Source organism: Scyliorhinus torazame, chromosome 14, assembly GCF_047496885.1.
Source record: "Scyliorhinus torazame isolate Kashiwa2021f chromosome 14, sScyTor2.1, whole genome shotgun sequence".
Lineage (NCBI taxonomy): Eukaryota > Metazoa > Chordata > Chondrichthyes > Carcharhiniformes > Scyliorhinidae > Scyliorhinus > Scyliorhinus torazame.
In genome coordinates this window covers 57,429,582-57,448,691 of record NC_092720.1, presented here as the reverse complement: position 1 = coordinate 57,448,691, position 19,110 = coordinate 57,429,582, and the positions used below count along the sequence as shown (strand labels likewise).

Here is a 19,110-nt window from a genome sequence, read left to right as displayed (position 1 = left end):
GCATCATTAAGAAAATGATGTCATTTTACTTATTTCTGATATTCTTATCCTACCGCAAGCAAAATAATCTGACTTGATTTTCATTTGCTGTACTTGGGACTTCAAGTGAAACTTGACTGAAATACACAAATTCATACTTTTTAAATACTTTGGCCAAGATTTTTTGGTCACGCCTGAAGTCAACAGACCTTTTGTTGGTCTGTCAAATTTTCTGTCCCGCCGCGACACTTCCCACCTTTAGAATATTTCCACTAGACATAGAATATTTCCACTAGACATACATTGTGATGTATCTGTTAAAGGCTTTTCTTCTTGATGTTTTTTTACTGAAGATGGTGATTCACGTGAGATACATTTGTATTTTAATATATTTTTACAGTTATTTTTTTTTGATTATAAATTTAGAGTACCCAATTCATTTTTCCAATTAAGGGGCAATTTAGCGTGACCAATCCACCTACCCTGCACTTCTTTTGGATTGTGGGGGTGAAACCCACGCAAACATGGGGAGAATGTGCAATCTCCACACAGACAGTGACCCAGAGCCGGGATCGAACCTGGGACCTCGTCGCGGTGATGCAGCAATGCTAACCACTGCGCCACCGTGCTGTCCCTACAGTTATATTTTTAACAGTCGCAGATAGCTTATACATGTGACTGATTTCCAAATATGAACCTATACTGTGGGTTCTGACTGTTCAATTATAGAAACCTTTCAACCCCAATACTATACGTCCCCAACCAGACATCTCGGACATGAACTGGAGAAGACCAGCCATTACAACATTCCTGTGATGACTTATTATCTTAAAGACATATACAAGCAAAATACTGTGGATGCTGGAGATCTGAAACAATAACAGAAAGTGCTGGAAAAAATCACACGTCTGGCAGCATCTGTGGAGAGAGAAACCGAGTCAACGTTTCAAGTCCAGTATAACTATTCTTTGGATCTGTTACTTCATAAGTTCAGGTTGTTGATATTGTTAAGCAACAACGTCCTTTGCAATCATACCATTCTAAACAGGATATTGCAGAATGACTGCCATTTTTATGGCTAAAATAATGCCAGATATTCAGAGAATACATCTTAATTCCGTATGCCATAAGACATTACGTTTTGGTTACTGTATCTACTTGTGGCTTACGCACATCATCCCCATAAATTAACATTTATTCTGCATCAAAATTACAAAGCATTAATTTACAAATTTATTGTTGTTTTTGAAATGTGTTGTGATTCAGTTTGATTCAGTTGAATGCAGTTTCACATATGGGGCCACTAACTGGTGTTGGTAATTGTTCAAACTTAAGCTTTCAAAAAATTATTGGAAAGTTACCATTTGTTGAACATTACCACAACGAGCACTTTGTGCAAAATCTTCCAGGATAATACTCCGAATTTACCAGAATTTGCAATGCAAAAATGTGGAAGGATGTGATAGACCACCCACATACTACAGGAAATGGGCTGTGGGGTCCATTATTAAATTGAACATTTGTTTATTTATGCAACTAAAAAAATGACATGTTCATTAGAATAACCATTGAAACTTAAAACTATTCAAAACAATCTATTGTAAATTAAGTTATTTCACAAGCAAAAACTGTTTGGAGAAGTAAGCTATAAAGTGTGCCATATTATTACTTTTCCTTTGTTCTTAGATGTAAAATATTCCCATTAGTTGCCTTGTTTTGTCTGCTGGTTGTAGAGTTTACAAGTTCTCTAGAGATAATGTATTGCATTTCATGTTATGTCTGATATAGAAGATGTTTTTGGATTATGAAACACTTGTCTGATGTGCATAGAAACAACTGGAGCCACAATATTTCAGAATAGTATGTTATGAGCAGAAACCCATCCAAAGTTCAGTTTTAAACCAGGAGGCTTATAACAACTTTTCATGCCCTGTTTCATGGTCATCAGTTTCATTGAACGTTAACTATCAATATGGCGCATGTTTAAAATGTCACCATACATCTAGTGAAAATTCACTTGATTTCGTTTTAGAGGCTAAGTGACCTTCATTGTTTTACAATAGAATGCAGAGAAATAGCTTAATTAATCAGAATTGAAATGAATCCTAAACAAAGCTCCCAAGTGATTACAAACAAAGATATCTGTTATTTGTGTTTCTCTGCAGTTTTCTGCTTAAATTTTAAACTGCTCAGGGCTAATCCATAAGAGGCCGTTTTATGAGAAAATTCCCTCTGGTGACCTCTTGAACATACTGAAGGGACTTTGATGCCATTGCTGGCAACTTATTTGCTTAAGGGAACTCGGATTCTTGTTTTTACTCACTTTAGTGAAAAATTAAATATAAGCTCAAAGCAGTTTTGAATGTGATGATTTTTTAAAAAACTCAAATGAGTGTATAGGATCATCTTCCACAGGATATCTGCTCATATGTTATGTGACAGCTGACCAACAACACAATGAAGAGTTTTATAGGGTTACTTGAGAACCACAAAATATTTAGTAAATGTGTTAGTAAATTGGTCCAAAAGGAAAGACCGATCTTAATATCATCAGAAGATATTAGCACTGTTTTATTCTACATGGCACAATTGTACTTTTGTAAGAATCAGTTCAAATATAATATAACACCACACACATTACAGGCTAGGTTCAATAAATGCATTAAGGAAACACAATCATTACTAAAACCTGATCTCTTACAGTCGTGCACTCCTCGATGGCAGACTTGCATTGGAAACACAGATGATACACTTGGATTTGCCTTGGGAGCTTTGTTTGTAAAAGTTACATTTGACAAAGACAGCAAAATGATCGTAAGTATTCTTATGTTTCAAACCTAAATAACACTCGTTAAACATTCTTTGTAAACAAATTTACGATTTTATTACATAACGCAAACAGCAATTTACCCATTAACATTCAAGAACACGTGAAAAGAGTACTGAGTAGCGTGCATACTTTTGCCACACTGTGTTAACTCAAATTAAACTCCATTTTAACATTTGTACACTTCCAGCTGATCTTTGGTCCCATAACTGTGAGGCTTTCTAAAACAATCAATAACACTAAATAAAACAACACACAACATTCTTAAAAAAAGACCCATGGATCCTTTAAATAGTTCTAGGATCTGGATCCAGATCTGTATCTTCATCAAAGGGAATCAAATTCCAGGAAATCAAATGATTCAAAACTCAATATGAAAACCTCAATATATATAATTCTACTGTTACCCAGTTAAGGCAAAGCATAGTGTTTAGTTAACAAGGTTGATGAGCACACTGCAGCTGTGGATCTTGCATCCAACATGGACCAAAAGGTGTTAAGGATTTGTGGTGGACAATTTGCTCAATATTTATGCCAATTAGAACAGCATTTAGTTGGATTTACATTGTTGTAGAAACTTCAAACGGACAGACTTAGGTTCAACATAAATAGCTCTGTACTATTTACACTTACAGCTTTAGCCCAAGTCATCTCGATTTTCAGTCTCAGTATCAGCTGAACTTGGCTGTTCAAGGACACTGAGGGAAGTAAGGAATAAAATTGGGGAGCCACTGGTCATAATGGTCCAATCCTCCTCAGGTACAGGATTGCTGCCAGAGGACTGTATTTTGATGAGGTAAAGAGAGGGTTGATGAGAGTAGCATAACAGGATTAGCATCAAGCCTTTGGAACAAAAGGGACAATGGCAACTTGGATACAAAATTAGCTAAGTATAGCGTAATAATGAGCAGTTGTTTTATTTTGGACTCACAGGGCATTAGTCGGTCGGGGACAGGGCAGGGTGGTATCCTGGCACTCCAGCTGGGCACCCAGACACTGCCAGCCTGACAATGCCAGGGTGACAAAGACACACCCAGCGTTCCAGACCAGCGGTACCAGGTTGGCACTATCAGGGGTTGGGCACAGGAGGGATGGGCCTTGCCAATCAGAGGAGGGTTCCCAGGGGCCTTGACAAGATTGGGGGGGGGGGGGGGTGCGCAAAGGGCTGCTGATCAAAATTTCGCCCGATCCGCAAACAGCCGTTCCTGTTGACGAGATCAGCTTGCCAGATGGAAATCACTCTTAAGTGCCAGGCCAAAAAAAACCCGGTGGCAAAGTGCCATTGAATAGCTGGCCGATTCTTGGCACTATCGCCTCCGAGAATCACCCCGCCAAACGCACCCAACTTAGTTTTAAGTCCACTGAATCGCGCCCTATATCACCGTTCCTTGACTGTCACTGGGTCAAAATCCTGGAATTTCCTCCCTAACAGCATCATGGGTGTACCTGCTCCACATGGACTGCAGCAGTTCAAGAAGGTGGCTCACCACCACCTTCTCAACGGCAATTAGGGATGGGCAATAAATGCTGGCCTAGACAGCGACACTCACATCCTGTGAACAAACACAAAGACTGAAGAGGGCTATGGAGAAAGAGCAGGGAAATGGGACTGGCTGAGTGGATTTTTCAGAGAGCCAGCATGGATATGACTGGGCAAATTGTCTCCTGTTCTGTAGCCGTTCCATTATTTAGACTGTTGTATAAGTTTGAGTAATTGTCTCCTTGTTTTGATATCCAGGCAGAAGAAATGATTAATGAAATTCGAGCAGCATTTAAAGATGGGTTGGAAAAGCTTATGTGGATGGATGAAAAGACCCGACAAGCTGCCAAGGAAAAGGTTAATGTTTCTTAAATTATCCAGCTTTCCTACAGAATACAAACACTTTGAAATATGGGGCCAGTATGTTGGAATTGAAAACCTACAAAAATGTTAGCCTGTTATATCCCTCATATAGAACAGTACAGCACAGAACAGGCCCTTGGGCCCTCGATGTTGTGCCGACCATTGTCCGAAACCAAGATCAAGCTATCCCACTCCCTGTCATTCTGGTGTGCTCCATGTGCCTATCCAATAACCGCTTGAAAGTTCCTAAAGTGTCCGACTCCACTATCACAGCAGGCAGTCCATTCCTGCTAACATCCTAACCACTCTCTGAGTAAAGAACCTACCTCGGACATCCCTCCTATATCTCCCACCCTGAATCTTATAGTTATGCCCCCTTGTAACAGCTACATCCACCCGAGGAAATAGTCTCTGAACGTCCACTCTATCTATCCCCCTCATTATTTTGTATTAATAGAACCTTACCAACTGTCCACTCTTTTTTCAATAAAGAATAAATGGTAGTTTTCTTTGTTCTGCAGTTTTTTAGTTGAAAGCGGCAAACTATCTCCTTATCTTTCTTCATTCACCTGAGGAAGGAGCTGTGCTCCGAAAGCTAGTGTTTGAAACAAACATGTTGAACTTTAACCTGGTGTTGTAAGACTTCTTACTGTGCTCACCCCAGTCCAACGCCGGCATCTCCACATCTTATCTTTCTTGACCTGTCTGCAGCTTTTAACATGGTGAACTGCATCATCCTTCTGCACTGCCATTCAGCTGCACTCTTAGTTTCCGTTCTTGTCTATGCATCATAGCCGGGGATCACCAAAAACGGCCTCTCTTCCTGCGACTGGTACCTCAAATGTTCTCCAAGGATCTGTCCATGGACTCCTCCTGTATCCCATCCACCAGTTGGTGACATCAAATGAAAATGGTGTCAGATTTCATATGTACAGTGATGACACTGAGCTCCACCTCAACACCATCTCTCTCATCTGTTTCACTATCTCCAACATGTCACACAGCTTGTCTGACATCTAGAAATGTCCTCATACTAAATATTGGGAAGACCAAAGTCATTGTCTTAGGCCCCCAACACAAACAACATTCCCTAGCTGCCGAATCCATCCTTCCTGACGACTGACTGAAGCTGAACCACACCGCTGTCAACCTTGATGTTGTATTTGGCCCCAAAGTGAACATCCAATTATATTTCCACTCCATTACTAAGACCACTTACCTCCACAGCCCTAACATTGCTTGATTCTGCCCGTGCCTCATTGCATCTGCTGCTGAAACTCTCATCCAAGCTTTTATTATCTCGAAACCTGGCTATGCCAATGCACTCCTGGCAGGTCTCCCATTTTCTGACCTTCGTAAACTTGAGGTCATCCAAAACTCTTTTTACCATGTCCTTTCACCCATTACTTCTTTGTTCACTGACTCATTGGCTCCCGCATAAGCAACACTGATTTTAAATTTGTTACCTTTGTTTTAAAACCCTTGCTTGATCTCCTCCCTCCCGATCTCTGTGATCTCTTCCATCTCTACAAACAGCCACTCCTCCGATTGCTCCTCCACAATTTTAATCACTCCACCATCGAGGGCTATGCCAATGTTCTGAAATTCCCACCCTAAACCTCTCCACCCTTCAACCTATCTTTTCTCCTGCAAGATGCTCCTTAAAGCCTACCTCATGACCAAGCTTTTGTACAGACCCTAAAAACACATGTCTTGATGATGAAGTTTGTTTGATAGCACTCCCGTGAAGTGCCTTGGGATGTTTTACTATGTTGAAGGGTGCATAATAAATACAAATTGTTACTTTCATTGGACTAGACACTTATGAACATTTGATGACATTCTTGTGCCGGTGGCTGCTTCCATGCATTACGTGCTGGTGATATCTGCAAACCAATCGCACTGGCCCCAAAATCCCTTATTTCTATCAGCATTTCTGAGAGACAGAATTGATGAAACCTGATCAGACTCTAAAATTCAAATTCATTTTAAATTTTATTCGGGAACAGACTAGTAGCAATTGTAATTTGCTTCAGAATTTTCTATTTATCATAGTTTGTTGCACAGCTCGATTTCTGTAAACATACATTAGAATTAGAAGATTAATATTACTGCTAAGAGGGTAAACATTTGCTTCGGTCAGGTGCTTTAAAAGATATTTAAAGTCAGTATTTCCTCACTTTAATTATGCCCAACCCTGATGCTGATTCTCCGCTGGCCGATGCTGATATTGTAATCGGTGATCAGGCGGAGAATCGACTCCGACTCCAAATCGGTGAGGGGTCAGCGCTGATTTTCTCATTGTATACCTCCCGCGAGTTCTCCGTTTGAGCCGGCACTTAGCCGCTGAAACAGAGAATCCAGCGCTGTTACTTTAAACAAATTAGTTGGTCATTATTCAGTGAACGCTTGTACGATTTCAAATTAATTTTGCAGGAAATAACTTTTTGACGGTAAACGCAATTAAAAATGGCTCACATAATTAGCCATAATACATGCAGCCTTGAACTATTGTATTGGAATAGTTATATTGGAATAGTGGGAACTATTCAAGGAATGCTCCAAAATATAGACCTTTTGGGACTCTATCCTTAAAAATTCACAGGAACAATCATGCCCTGTTAGTTTTTTTGTAAACTTCTAGAAGTTGACTGTTTCATCCCACCCTATCACTATCATATCCTCTAGCTTTATGTGCCAGTGTACAACAGTAAATCACTTTTAGCCATCAGGTACACCAAATTGCTTTTGCTTGAGTCTCACATTCCCCGCAGCACTTGTTTAGCTGTTTTCTAAATAATAAAGCAGTTCAGTAGAAGGATCATCTAGATCCAAAACATTGTGGCAATTTTCCAGCTGTGCTGCACCATGCGCACCTTCCTCTATTCCTGGAGTATAGCGGTAGAACCCGTAATCGGGGTTCCCGCCGGGCACTGAATGGATTGCAAAGCTCCCGACCCGCAGCACCCAACGTGATTGCTGGGCAAGAACCAGACTGGCATATTTAAATAAATATTTAAACTCATTTAAATATGCTCAGTCCGTTTGAGGCTGGAGTCTCCCGGCTTCCAAGATTCACCGGCCCCACCGGCGCAGCGTGAGGCTGGTGCAAATCAGTATTGGTTCCCAAAAACGGAAACCAGACAAGATGATCACGCGGGGGGTGGGGGGGTTGCTGGGAGGCCATTGGAGCCCCCAAGTGGCTGGGGAGGCCCCAGGATGCCCGCCGCACCCTGGTAGTGCCAGGCTAGCATTTCCTGGGTACCAGGGGCACTGTCAAGGGGTGGGGCCTGAACGGAGTCGTGGCCATGAAAGGGGGGAATGAAGCGGGTGACCTGAAGGGGTATATGAAGGGTTGGGTGGTGAAGGGGGGCTAATGGGAAGACATGAAGGGGAAACTGCAACTGGTGCCTGGGGAGGGGTGGGGCCTAAAAGAAGGGGGGTGCCCTCAGCGACCCCATACCCACTTGGCCAGGTTTCGGGGGGGGTGTGCGATGTGCCGACGGGCGTGAGGCCGGGTCACCCTCATGCTTGCATGTTGTGGGGGAGTGACGTGGACATTTAGTGATGGGGAGGAGGTTGTCCCTCCGGGGTTGAAGGATTGGGGTGTTGCACATGTCTGCGGGGGCTGCGATGTTTGGGTGAGGGGGGAATGGGGGACCCAGTTGAGATCCGGGCACCCTTTAAAAAATGCACCCCAATCCCTGAGGAGCTTGTCTTGCTGGCATCTTTAGTTCCCACTGCAGAAAAGACTCCACGAAAATGACCATGGGCTGGATACTCCTGTGGTAGAAGCATTTTAACACAGGTGGAACAGAAGCCATTCTATTCGTAATGGTGAACAGTGCAAACTCTATAATTTCCTGCATTTTGGAACTTGTTTGCAACATGTATTACATTGTTACTTCAATATACATCAAATACTTATTTATTTTGTTTATTTTTTCTTCCACGTTAGGCTGATGCCATCTATGACATGATAGGTTTTCCAGATTTCATTTTAGACACAAAGGAGCTGGATGAAGTTTATGATGGCGTGAGTGAATATATCCTAACTGAATTGAGATATTGAACCAATTTATTTTATTGTTGGTATTCGTTATTTTGCTTTGCACCAGTCTGGCTCCAAATCATTTGAATCTATCCACAAAAGATTTCTATGAAAATAATGCAGCATTTATTCAGCCCGTTGGCCCTTAGGAATAATTAATTTAATCTCACTAACCAAAATGGTCGTTGACCAATGGTGAAAGGTTGGAACCCAAGTAATGTTTCTGTGAGACCTGTAATTAGTTAGATGGCAGTCATGCTCTTTGTATCGAAAACTGCTTGCTACCTTGAACTTTGGTTCATAACCTATTACATTTTGAAAATGCAAGTGGTCACACAAGCCAAGGACAAAAACATCTCTCGAAAATGACATTTATTGCATGTTTCCACCACCATGACTTGATAATTAAAATTACAACTGTCTAAATGTACAATTATAAAGACTGTCAGAAATTGATATACATGCGATTGTTTCCACTCAGTTTTGTTGGCATGATATAGAATATCAGTTCGCATTTATGCATATTAAGCTAACCTACGTGTGAATTGATACATAAGTATCTTGTTGGCAGGTTCAGAATTGCGCTGTGCTGATATTCTTGTAAATAGCTTTAATATTTAAAAAAAATTATCATCTGCTTGCCACAGGTAAGCCAAGCTTTATAAGTACAAATCACTACAAAGTGAGAAACACTATTTCATGTCTCAGAAGTAGTCCCTTTGTTTCTGTGTGCCTTGTTTCAAATTTCAGGCACATTGCAATGTTCATTGTGCTCCAAGATTTACTGCCTATCTAAAGGTACACACTGCTTCAGTACTAAGATCACTTCTTATTTAGCGTGAAGGCCTAAAGCTTACTGCCCGACTGAGGCCATACAAAGTACTTAAGGAAAATTATGGGGGAGAAATTTGTTTTTCTAGCAGCACTGCACAGACTTATGTCAATTCCCTGGGGCAGACAGTGCCATGGACTGCTACTGGCAAGGCCTGCTGAAGCGGCAACATGCAAACAATTTTTTCCACCATAAGATGTTGATACACTGTACATTAACTGTATGCAAAGCTCAACCCATGAAATCCTTTGTTTCAGCATCCCAGTACCACGATCCACCAAGAACTTAGTGCAGCCGAGTGGCCATGCAGGACAGGGGCTGGTAGGGGAGGACTTCATTAAGCATAATACAATTTTAGACCTGTAGCCTTTCCTTTATTATAAGAGAACTTTTCTTTACTATGTCTATAATAATATAATAATCTTTATTGTCACAAGTAGGCTTACATTAACACTGCAATGAAATTACTGTGAAAAGCCCATAGTAGCCACATTCGGCGCCTGTTTGGGTACAGGGTGAGAATTCAGAATGTCCAGATTACCTAACAGCGCGTCTTTCGGGACTTGTGGGAGGAAACCGGAGCACCCGGAAGAAATCCACGCAGACACGGGGAGAATGTGCAGACTCCACACAGTCAGTGACCCAAGCCGGGAGTCGAACCTGGGACCCTGGAGACGTGAAGCAACAATACTAACCACTGTGCTACCGTGCCGCCCAATGAAACAAAGGATTTTATGCGTTGAGCATTGCGTACAGTCAATTATCACACAGCCATCAGTGTCAAACTCCTGAAAGGAGATGTACATCCTTAACTGTATTTTTCTCAAATGGCAGTATTTCACTGTCTGCTAGTGCCCAACGTTCTAGCCCCAACCACCATAGAACCCCAAAGTGCAACAAAAATATTTGAATTTCTCATTATGGGTGAGAACAGCACATTGGGCTGAAGGTATGCAACCCCTGGGGAGCAGCAGTCATAGCTGCTCCACTCAGGGCAACATTATCTGCCCTACTACTTAGGAATTGTCAATGATATTCAGGCAATTGCAAATGGAGGTTTGTTCCATTTAAATTAAATATGCATCGCTCTTCAAATTTGTTGATCATCTTCCAATAATTTGCATCTTTCCATTACTGCACCAGTATGAAGTATCAGAGGACTTGTTCTTTCAAAATATGTTGAATTTCTACAACTTTTCGGCCAAGATTATGGCTGACCAGCTTCGGAAGCCACCGAACCGTGACCAGTAGGTGTTCTGAAATTTCTGTTCACCTTACAAAGCCACACCATTTTCTTAAGTATAAAAATGGGATAAAAATAACATGTAAGGAATGCTATTAGTAACGAGATTCCTTTCTGCTGGTAAACTTTTTCTTTAAATGGTGTTTTAATTAACCAGATTGCTTGGATAGCACTTGGATAAACAAGAGAATGCGATATTTAGAATATTTTGTAATACTTGTAATATTGTCTGCAGAAAATGTTCTCATAGAATTGAAGATTTTCAAAGTTGCTGAGGCAATTCAATATGCTGTTTACCTATGAAGAATACAGGAATAGATTTGGCAAATTCAGATGTTAGGGGCATTGTGGAGCTCTGGAGATCAGTGGACTCAGCAGAATTTTCTGTATGTTTTAATGGCCAGAAATTACTGTAGGGCCCACCGACCCTGCACATCTAAGTTTTCAGTATGCACTCCTGGGGCATGGAGCATAGTTTCATCAAAACTACACTCACATGCACATTTTGCAAGGTGTAAGGTATAAGTCAGAGGGTTAAGCAGTGCTCATGTTTATTGAAGCAATTTAAATATTGAGTATATTTTCTGTGAACCTTTTACTGACATGACATCAGTACTGTTTTAAGTTCAGCATTAAAATTTAAATAAATATATGAGCTGGAAATATATTTTTTAATTTGTCAGAGTTTGATCGCTGCACAATATAATTAGTTCGCTAGAACAATTGGTTCATCTCTGAAAGATGGAATAAAGCAATATGCAAATAAAGTGCTTTTTTCTATGAACGTGACTGGTATGGTACAATAAAACAGGGATTCACAGTGGTTCCTGTACTTGTCTTCTGACTATAGATGGAGCATGACGCCTCCTACAGTAAATGCATATTACCTGCCAACAAAAAATGAGATAGTCTTTCCTGCTGGTATTTTGCAAGCACCATTCTATGCCAGAAGCAGTCCAAAGTAAGTATTTTCCCCTTGTATTTTTCTCTGCCTTGATATTTTCATTAAATGTCGATCACATAAAGATCAGGTCAAATAACCAATATGTATTTTATTTTTAATAATAGATCTTTGAACTTTGGAGGCATTGGAGTGGTGATGGGTCATGAATTAACACATGCTTTTGATGACCAAGGTACACAATAGATACAAGCCCAGAAATTCCAGCAGCATAATGGCACTACCAGAAACCTGCAAGCATGAACTTGTGGTGCCCATCTGGCCTTGCCATAACCCAATCCCAAATTCCAAGAGTGGAATTATTTAAGTATATGGGGTGGAAATCCATGCCACTACCGGCACTATGACCCATCATAATATTGAGGTGGTACAGTGCCTCTCCATTGTGGATGGCACAAGCCAAGCTCACTGAAGATTTGTATAACAAAACCTTTCTTGTAGGTGGGTCCCTTATTCATATGGCATTGATCTATCTAGAATGAATTAGCAATTGATGCAGCTTTAGTGGGGTCAGGAGTCAATCTTGAATGGCAATCCTCTTTGTGCACACGCCCTTGTCATTTACTGTATGAGAGGTTTAATTGACAGGGAAGCTGGGGATCCCAACAGAGATCATTACAAATGTAATGTCGGGCTAGAGGGATGTGGGTGGAAGAAAATTCTTCACATCTAGTGAGCAAAGAGCAAAATCTGACAGGAATTATTTCTGTCCCAATTTCTTGCCATGTAAAATAACAGAACTGTGAGCATCTTGTTGCAATGATTGTGCTATGTTGTTAATGTTTTGTATATAACAACAGGGATAGTACAAAAGTATGCTGTTGAAATAGGAGAACAGCCATGATCACACTGATTGGTGGAGTAGGCTTGAAGGGCTGAATGGCCTACTCCTACTCATATTTCTTATGTTCTTAACTTCTCTTGTGCAGGCAGAGAATATGACAAAGATGGTAATTTACAACCATGGTGGCAAAATTCTTCAGTTGAAACTTTTAAGAATAAAACTGAGTGTATGGTCAACCAGTACAACCAGTATACGGTAAATGGAGAGCACATCAACGGAAAACAGACATTGGGCGAAAACATTGCAGACAATGGTGGCCTCAAAGCTGCCTATCATGTAGGTTGATCAATTTTTTCAAAAGACATTCATTATGAAAGGAGACAGACCGTTTAAATGAATAGTGAGGTAGGTGTTAATTGCAATTCTTTAAAGAGAAGTTTGAAGGCATAAATATTTGGGAGAATGAAATTAAGTGTACCCTGAACAGTAAACATGGTGAAATTGATCTTACAAAGCGAGCAGCTACGCAAGAAATTATTTTGGGGCGATATCAACTGTAAATTCTACTGCACACCTAATATTCACCCCCAGTCTGGGAGAGTTGTGGGAGCTGTAACGAGCAACCATCTTTCTCGGTGTTTATGTCCCAGTGCTTTCTCCTACAAGAAGGATGATGATGTTGAGTTAATAGGTTAGTCTTAAGTGTTGACGAGTGTGTTGCTGGAAGTGGAGTTCAATCCTGGATGCCACATATGTTGTATTGAAAACCAAATATGGTGGATAGTTAAACCTTCTCATATACCAGATGGTTCAGCAGTGAGATCTAACTTTGCAGCCTCCGATTAATTCACACTGACCTGATAGGCATGATGACTTCATGGTCTGTTGGTAGCTGTGCCTTCCCAAGTATCCAGGATAATATTTCAGGTTATGGGCGAGACTTTAATGTGAATTTATTGCATTTCTTTTGCCCATCTCTGTCACGATATCTGGACTGAAATATTGAGGATTCTACAACCAGACATGTCAATCACATATCCTGATTGGTGAAACCGAATCTTTATAAATAAAAATCCATCACTGATATGAACCCTGTTTTGCAACTTGATGCCGATGATATCATCATAGCACAGGTGGAAATGTTCAAGTCACGTGATATGACGGCAGTGGCCGATTGACAACCTCCATCCATGTTGTAGAATGACGAGCACAACTTGGTACATATAGACTTCTGAATAGAGTCGAAGCCAGACTGAAGGGATTCGTATAGGGAGTTTGGACAAGATTGGAACAGAGCTTGGAGACAGCCAAGGATTTTAAACAATAAAGAGAGATGGGAGAAAATTGGCAGTAAAGAAAGCAGATGTCTTGAATGTGCATTTTTAAATAGAGGATAATAAATCTAGTGTGGATCCAGCTTTTATTTCTTAAATACATACATGCCTGGAGATGTCCATATTCTCTGTTGTGGACAAATTTGTAAATTTCCTGTAAGCTTACCTCTGTTCCATTCAAATTTCAGGCCTACAAAACATGGGTGAAACAGAACGGAGAAGAAAAAATATTGCCTGCTGTTGACTTGTCCAACCACCAGCTCTTTTTTGTAGGGTTTGCACAAGTAAGAATTGTGAAAAGTCAATAAATTATAAGATTTTGATTCACTTTATTTTCCATATTCCAGTCTTCTTTGTGAATGCCTTAAAAAGCCATTTCAAGTATCTTGTTTGAAACCCTGGGTGCAAACCACCGACCACATTGCGCTCATGTGAGTGCGTGGTGCGGCCAGTAGATCCAGGGAGTGGCATCCCATGACCTTCCTGGCGGCCTTTACGCCTCGTGAGATCTACCCAGATCTTGGGAGGTGTTGGAATCAGAGCCCTGCCCAAAATGGGTGTGACCAGACGATGCGTGCCTTAGGTGAGCTAACCCGGTATCTACCAGCCTCAAGGATCTACCGGCCTCCCAGGAAGACTGCAGTGGGGCCCCATTCAATACTGGTCCACACAAATGTGGACCTGGTGGAACGTCACCTGGGGGATCTCCAGGCCATCGGAGACCCTTGGGTAGTCAGGGATAATGCAGGGTGGTCCCCTGGAACACAGGTACCTTGGCACTGCCAAGCTGGCAGTAGCACTGCCAGAGTGGCAGTGCAAGGGGGCTTTGATGACACACTAGCACTGCCAAGGGTCAGGGTCTGAGGAGAGGGCCTTGCCCATGAAAGGGAGGTGGAAGGGGGATCTGAAGGGTGGGGTAGCACAGCACAGGTAGGTAGGGGCCTCAAGGAGGTTGAGGGGGTGACAGGTGGGGGTCCTGGAAGAGTGGGGTCCTGTAAGGGGGTGTGAAGGGGCCTGAAGAGAGTGTCACCAGGGACCCCATAGCGGAGGACACTCACTTGGGAGTGTGTGAGGTAGTGCCCATGTGTGATGGGGGGATGACATTGCCCATGGGTGGAAGGTGTCAGCCTCACTTAGAAATCCGGGCACCCTTTCAAAATGGCAGCCTGATCACCGAGTTTGGCTCCCAAGAAACACAAAGCTATCAAAAGTCACTCTGGTTAGATAGGGGGTTCAGTACGGAATGCATGGCCAAGGGTGCACATAGCCTCGCTTTCTGCACTGAGGAGCTCTGCCCGCCAGAACTCCTCAGAGTAGCGAGAGATCGGGATGTCATTTTCTCAAGCCCAGGTGGCACTGCTACGGTTTCATATGTCACCAACAGAGCCAGAGTATCAGCCTGCCCAAATGGCATGCGCCTGGGGCCTCCAATGCCTTGGGCCCCTACCTTCATGAGTGGCGTTCCGTTCCATCTAGCCCCCGTTTGTACATCATAGAATTTACAGTGCAGAAGGAGGCCATTCAGCCCATCGAGGCTGCACCAGCCCTTGGAAAGAGCACCCTACTCAAGCCCACGCCTCCACCCTATCCCAGTAACCCCACTTAACTTTTTTGGACACTAAGGGCAATTTAGCACGGCCAATCCAGCTAACCTGCACATCTTTGGACTGTGGGAGGAAAGTGGAGCACCCGGAGGAAACCCACGCAGACATGGGGAGAACGGGCAGACTCCGCACAGACAGTGACCCAAGCCGGGAATCGAACCTGGGACCCTGGAGCTGTGAAGCAATTGTGCTAACCACTGTGCTACCGTTCTGCCCAAGTACTGGAGACCAGCACTTAACAGCACTTGCCCGAGGTCACCAAGGCGAAGGGGATAGATCCCAACGCCTTAGATGCCTCGGGAAACTGCATATTATAATGAGACTAGCTTTCTTGCTCTAATATGCAGATTTGCCAAAAAGTGAACCCGCCCACATTAGATCGCGGGAGGCATTGCGAGCCAGGTAGATCCCGGGATCGGGGTCTCCAGGCTTCTATCAGCCAGCGTGACACTGCTTTTCAGGCACAACGTGGCCATTCAATTGCATCCTAAGTGTGTGCTAAACCGGTGAGAAATTTCCCAGGACCCAAAAATGTGACTAAGTGTGTTTAGATAGGAACTCCCTGTAAAACCCGCCACAAATGATACTTTGGGTGGGATTATCCAGCCCTCAGAAACTTCTCTGTTAAATCCCGCCCTCTTGTTTAAAAATAACATTACTTTACAATTATGCTCTCGAAATAATGAATTCAATTGTCTGTCAACTATCCTGATCGGAGTAGTAGGGATCAGTTGGAAAGGGAGAAAAATTTGGGAAAGTTTTGACGTCTCTAGCTATATTGCTACTACATTTAATATCATTATTAAAAACAGAAGCAAATCTTTATCTAAATGATAAACTGAAGCATACTTAATATTGTCCAAAGTAAAGTAAGAAATATAAACTATGTTTAAAAGCAATTAGCAAACACAGAAATATACCCGAGTCTTTATATCGCAATCACGTTCATAGTGTAATTTAAAGGCAAATATGATAGTAACTAACATGAATGGACTATTGGAATATTTCTGTTGTGAAATTGTTTTAAATGATCAATGTTAATCGATTTGTAATATAATATAATGCTACTTGTATTATTTTGTTTGCCTTTGTGATTTTTTAGATGATCGATATGTAACACTGATTGATAGGTTTAATTTGTTACCCTAACAGGTATGGTGCTCAGTGCGTACACCAGAGAGTGCACATGAAGGCCTTATTACAGACCCCCACAGCCCAGCCAAATTTCGGGTCATTGGAACATTATCAAATTCCAAAGACTTTGCCGAACATTTCAGTTGTCCAACGGGGGCTCCGATGAATCCTGGAAAACAATGTGAGGTGTGGTAGTTGTGAATGTCCTAATGATGGAACTTTACACTGGAAAGTTTTCACAGAAAGTTGAAAAGCTATACTGAAACACTGCCCGAAGAGGAAAGTATAATAAAAGAAAACATACATTATATCATGCACTTTTTTGTACCACAAATGTTAAAAGATTATTAAATGTTAAAAATACATATTAAATGTCTGCGTGTTTCACTATCCTGTGGCGCACAAAACAATGGTATAGCTTCGTTCTGGGAGGAGATAAGGGTGAAATATTTTGTTGTGTGCTCCAAGATGTATATGATCCAACGTATGGGTTGTAGAGTCATGCTTGTTTCCCACACATCTTAACAGCATTCATATCATTACAAAACAGCTTTATGCTGTGCTTTTCTTGTACCATCAACTGGAAATTTTAACTTGATGATTGGCACACTTAGGGGTGAATTTTGATATGTTCTGCGTTATACGTCTTCAGCCTATTTGTACAGTGCCATGCAAAAATTAAACTGCCCAAAATAACTTTCAAATAAATGGTATTTTGCCTTTGTAAATTTGGCATTATGGCAAATATTCTGAAACTGAATAACCATCTTAGCCCATTGTGATATTTTATTTGCAGTAGAAAAGCTTAGGTAGTTTGTCTGTATTATATCAGCCTTGCTAACAGTGTAACACAGCAAGCGGGGAGACCAAGCTACACTGGTAGTTTGCATCACTGTGATAATGTTGTAGGTGGGCGGGTTGCAGATCTTTGTGCTTGTGTGCTCCAAAGTCAGGCTGCGATAGAACAGCGTAAAAAATAACTCTGAAAGGCTGAGGCACACTTCATATCAAAGTGAAGAAATGTTAGTTACAAACTGAACATCATTGCCATAAGCAAATGAATTAATAATCACAAATAGCTAAAGCATCTTGCTAGCCTTTGCGAAATAATAGTCTCATGTTTTAAAACTGAGTACTGAACCCGAAAACATTTAAAGGCAACCAAAATAACCGAGCCTTTGAAGAATCCTATGAAAAAGAAAGATTAGAAAGGCCACAAGGCTGCAATGGAGAGTGATTGGTATTAGAATAACAATACGCATGGAGACCAAACAAAGTGGAAAGATTTAAAGACTTTGGAAAATATGAATATGACTCTGCTTTGCTACCTAGAGCTGCCAATAAAACACAAGCTGCACCACGTGTGGAACTTGATACCCCCCCCCCCCCCCCCCCTTTGGTGGGTTTGGGGGCAGGGGACATTTAATCATCCAGGAGGGTGGCTGTCTTCCCACCTCCACCCAATAAAGTCTGTTAAGTGGGCAATTAATGCCTAATCTCCCTGATGCCACTGTTATTCACCCTACAGTCGAGGGGGGTCTCGCTAAGAGGGGCGCAAGACAAACAAACCTGTGCGGGGTTGCTTGTCGACTCCTGGAGTTAGGATGGGGTCTCTTGTTTAAAGACTTTAAGTGCCTGATTGATAAGGAGGGGATCTGCGAGAGCCATTGTTGTCCTTGCTGCTGAACCTCCTCAACCCATGCCCCCCCCCCCCCCCTCTCAAATCCCTTACCTGTGGTCAGGGAACCAGCGATGATACTAAGCCTTGGGTAGGTTAACCGTACCGTCAGCAGTAACCATCTCCAGTGGCGCTGCTGTTCAGCAGAGCAGATGACCTTGGCAGGCTGGGCTTTCACCCCCGGGGTCCCTGATCCTGGGCAAGCCTGCTGCCGTCCACCTAAGTGCTTGGGTGGTACTGACTACGGCAGGCCTTCACTACATGGTTGCCTCTGTTAAACACTGCTCCAAGTGGGTATCAGAATCATCCCCTGGAGTGTTCTACCTAACCTTTTATGATAGTGTGTTGACTGACATGGTGGGAGAATGATTTATTGGTCAGGCACATTTCTATCCAACAGAAGACCGGATGATGTTAAAAGATGCACTGAAAGTGACTACTTTTGAAATAATTTTATGAAGATAAAATTTACTTTGCTGTACTGAAGTTGTAGATCTTCATTAGGAAGATGGTTAAAATTAAGTAAGTTAAATGCACCACGTGGAAAACATGAAAAACATCCATCATAATGTAAAAAATTATTTTTCGGAAACCCAAGGATTGTTCTTAAGAGCAAATAGGGAGTTGTCAGTGATGCTCCATGAACAAATAAAAAAGAAAAGTTATGCCATGGTTACCACTGACACTGTAAGAAGTCTGCTTTTATTATCCACTGTCTTTTATGTTACTGCTTAGGATTGGCAAAACATTTTAATGCGTGTGGCTTGTTAGAATTGTCTTTATCTTTATATTGGATCGAAGGTCTTTTGGTGTGTTCTTCCCTTAATAGAGTACCATAGT

The 19,110-nt window shown here is 41.8% G+C and overlaps 1 protein-coding gene across 3 annotated transcripts in view; it reads left to right on the top strand.

The window, feature by feature from the left end:
• LOC140389753 (endothelin-converting enzyme 2-like) overlaps positions 1–16,964 on the top strand; it is a 312,668-nt gene extending 295,704 nt beyond the window's left edge. For all 3 annotated transcript variants that reach the window (XM_072474236.1, XM_072474235.1, XM_072474233.1), the window contains exons 11-19: positions 2,683–2,793; positions 4,545–4,643; positions 8,608–8,685; positions 10,676–10,779; positions 11,626–11,736; positions 11,844–11,911; positions 12,666–12,856; positions 14,043–14,138; positions 16,611–16,964. In XM_072474236.1, coding sequence (XP_072330337.1) covers positions 2,683–2,793; positions 4,545–4,643; positions 8,608–8,685; positions 10,676–10,779; positions 11,626–11,736; positions 11,844–11,911; positions 12,666–12,856; positions 14,043–14,138; positions 16,611–16,787 — 1,035 coding nt within the window. In that variant the 3' untranslated portion in view covers positions 16,788–16,964. The remainder of the gene's footprint in view (positions 1–2,682; positions 2,794–4,544; positions 4,644–8,607; positions 8,686–10,675; positions 10,780–11,625; positions 11,737–11,843; positions 11,912–12,665; positions 12,857–14,042; positions 14,139–16,610) is intronic.
• Positions 16,965–19,110: the final 2,146 nt, after the last annotated feature.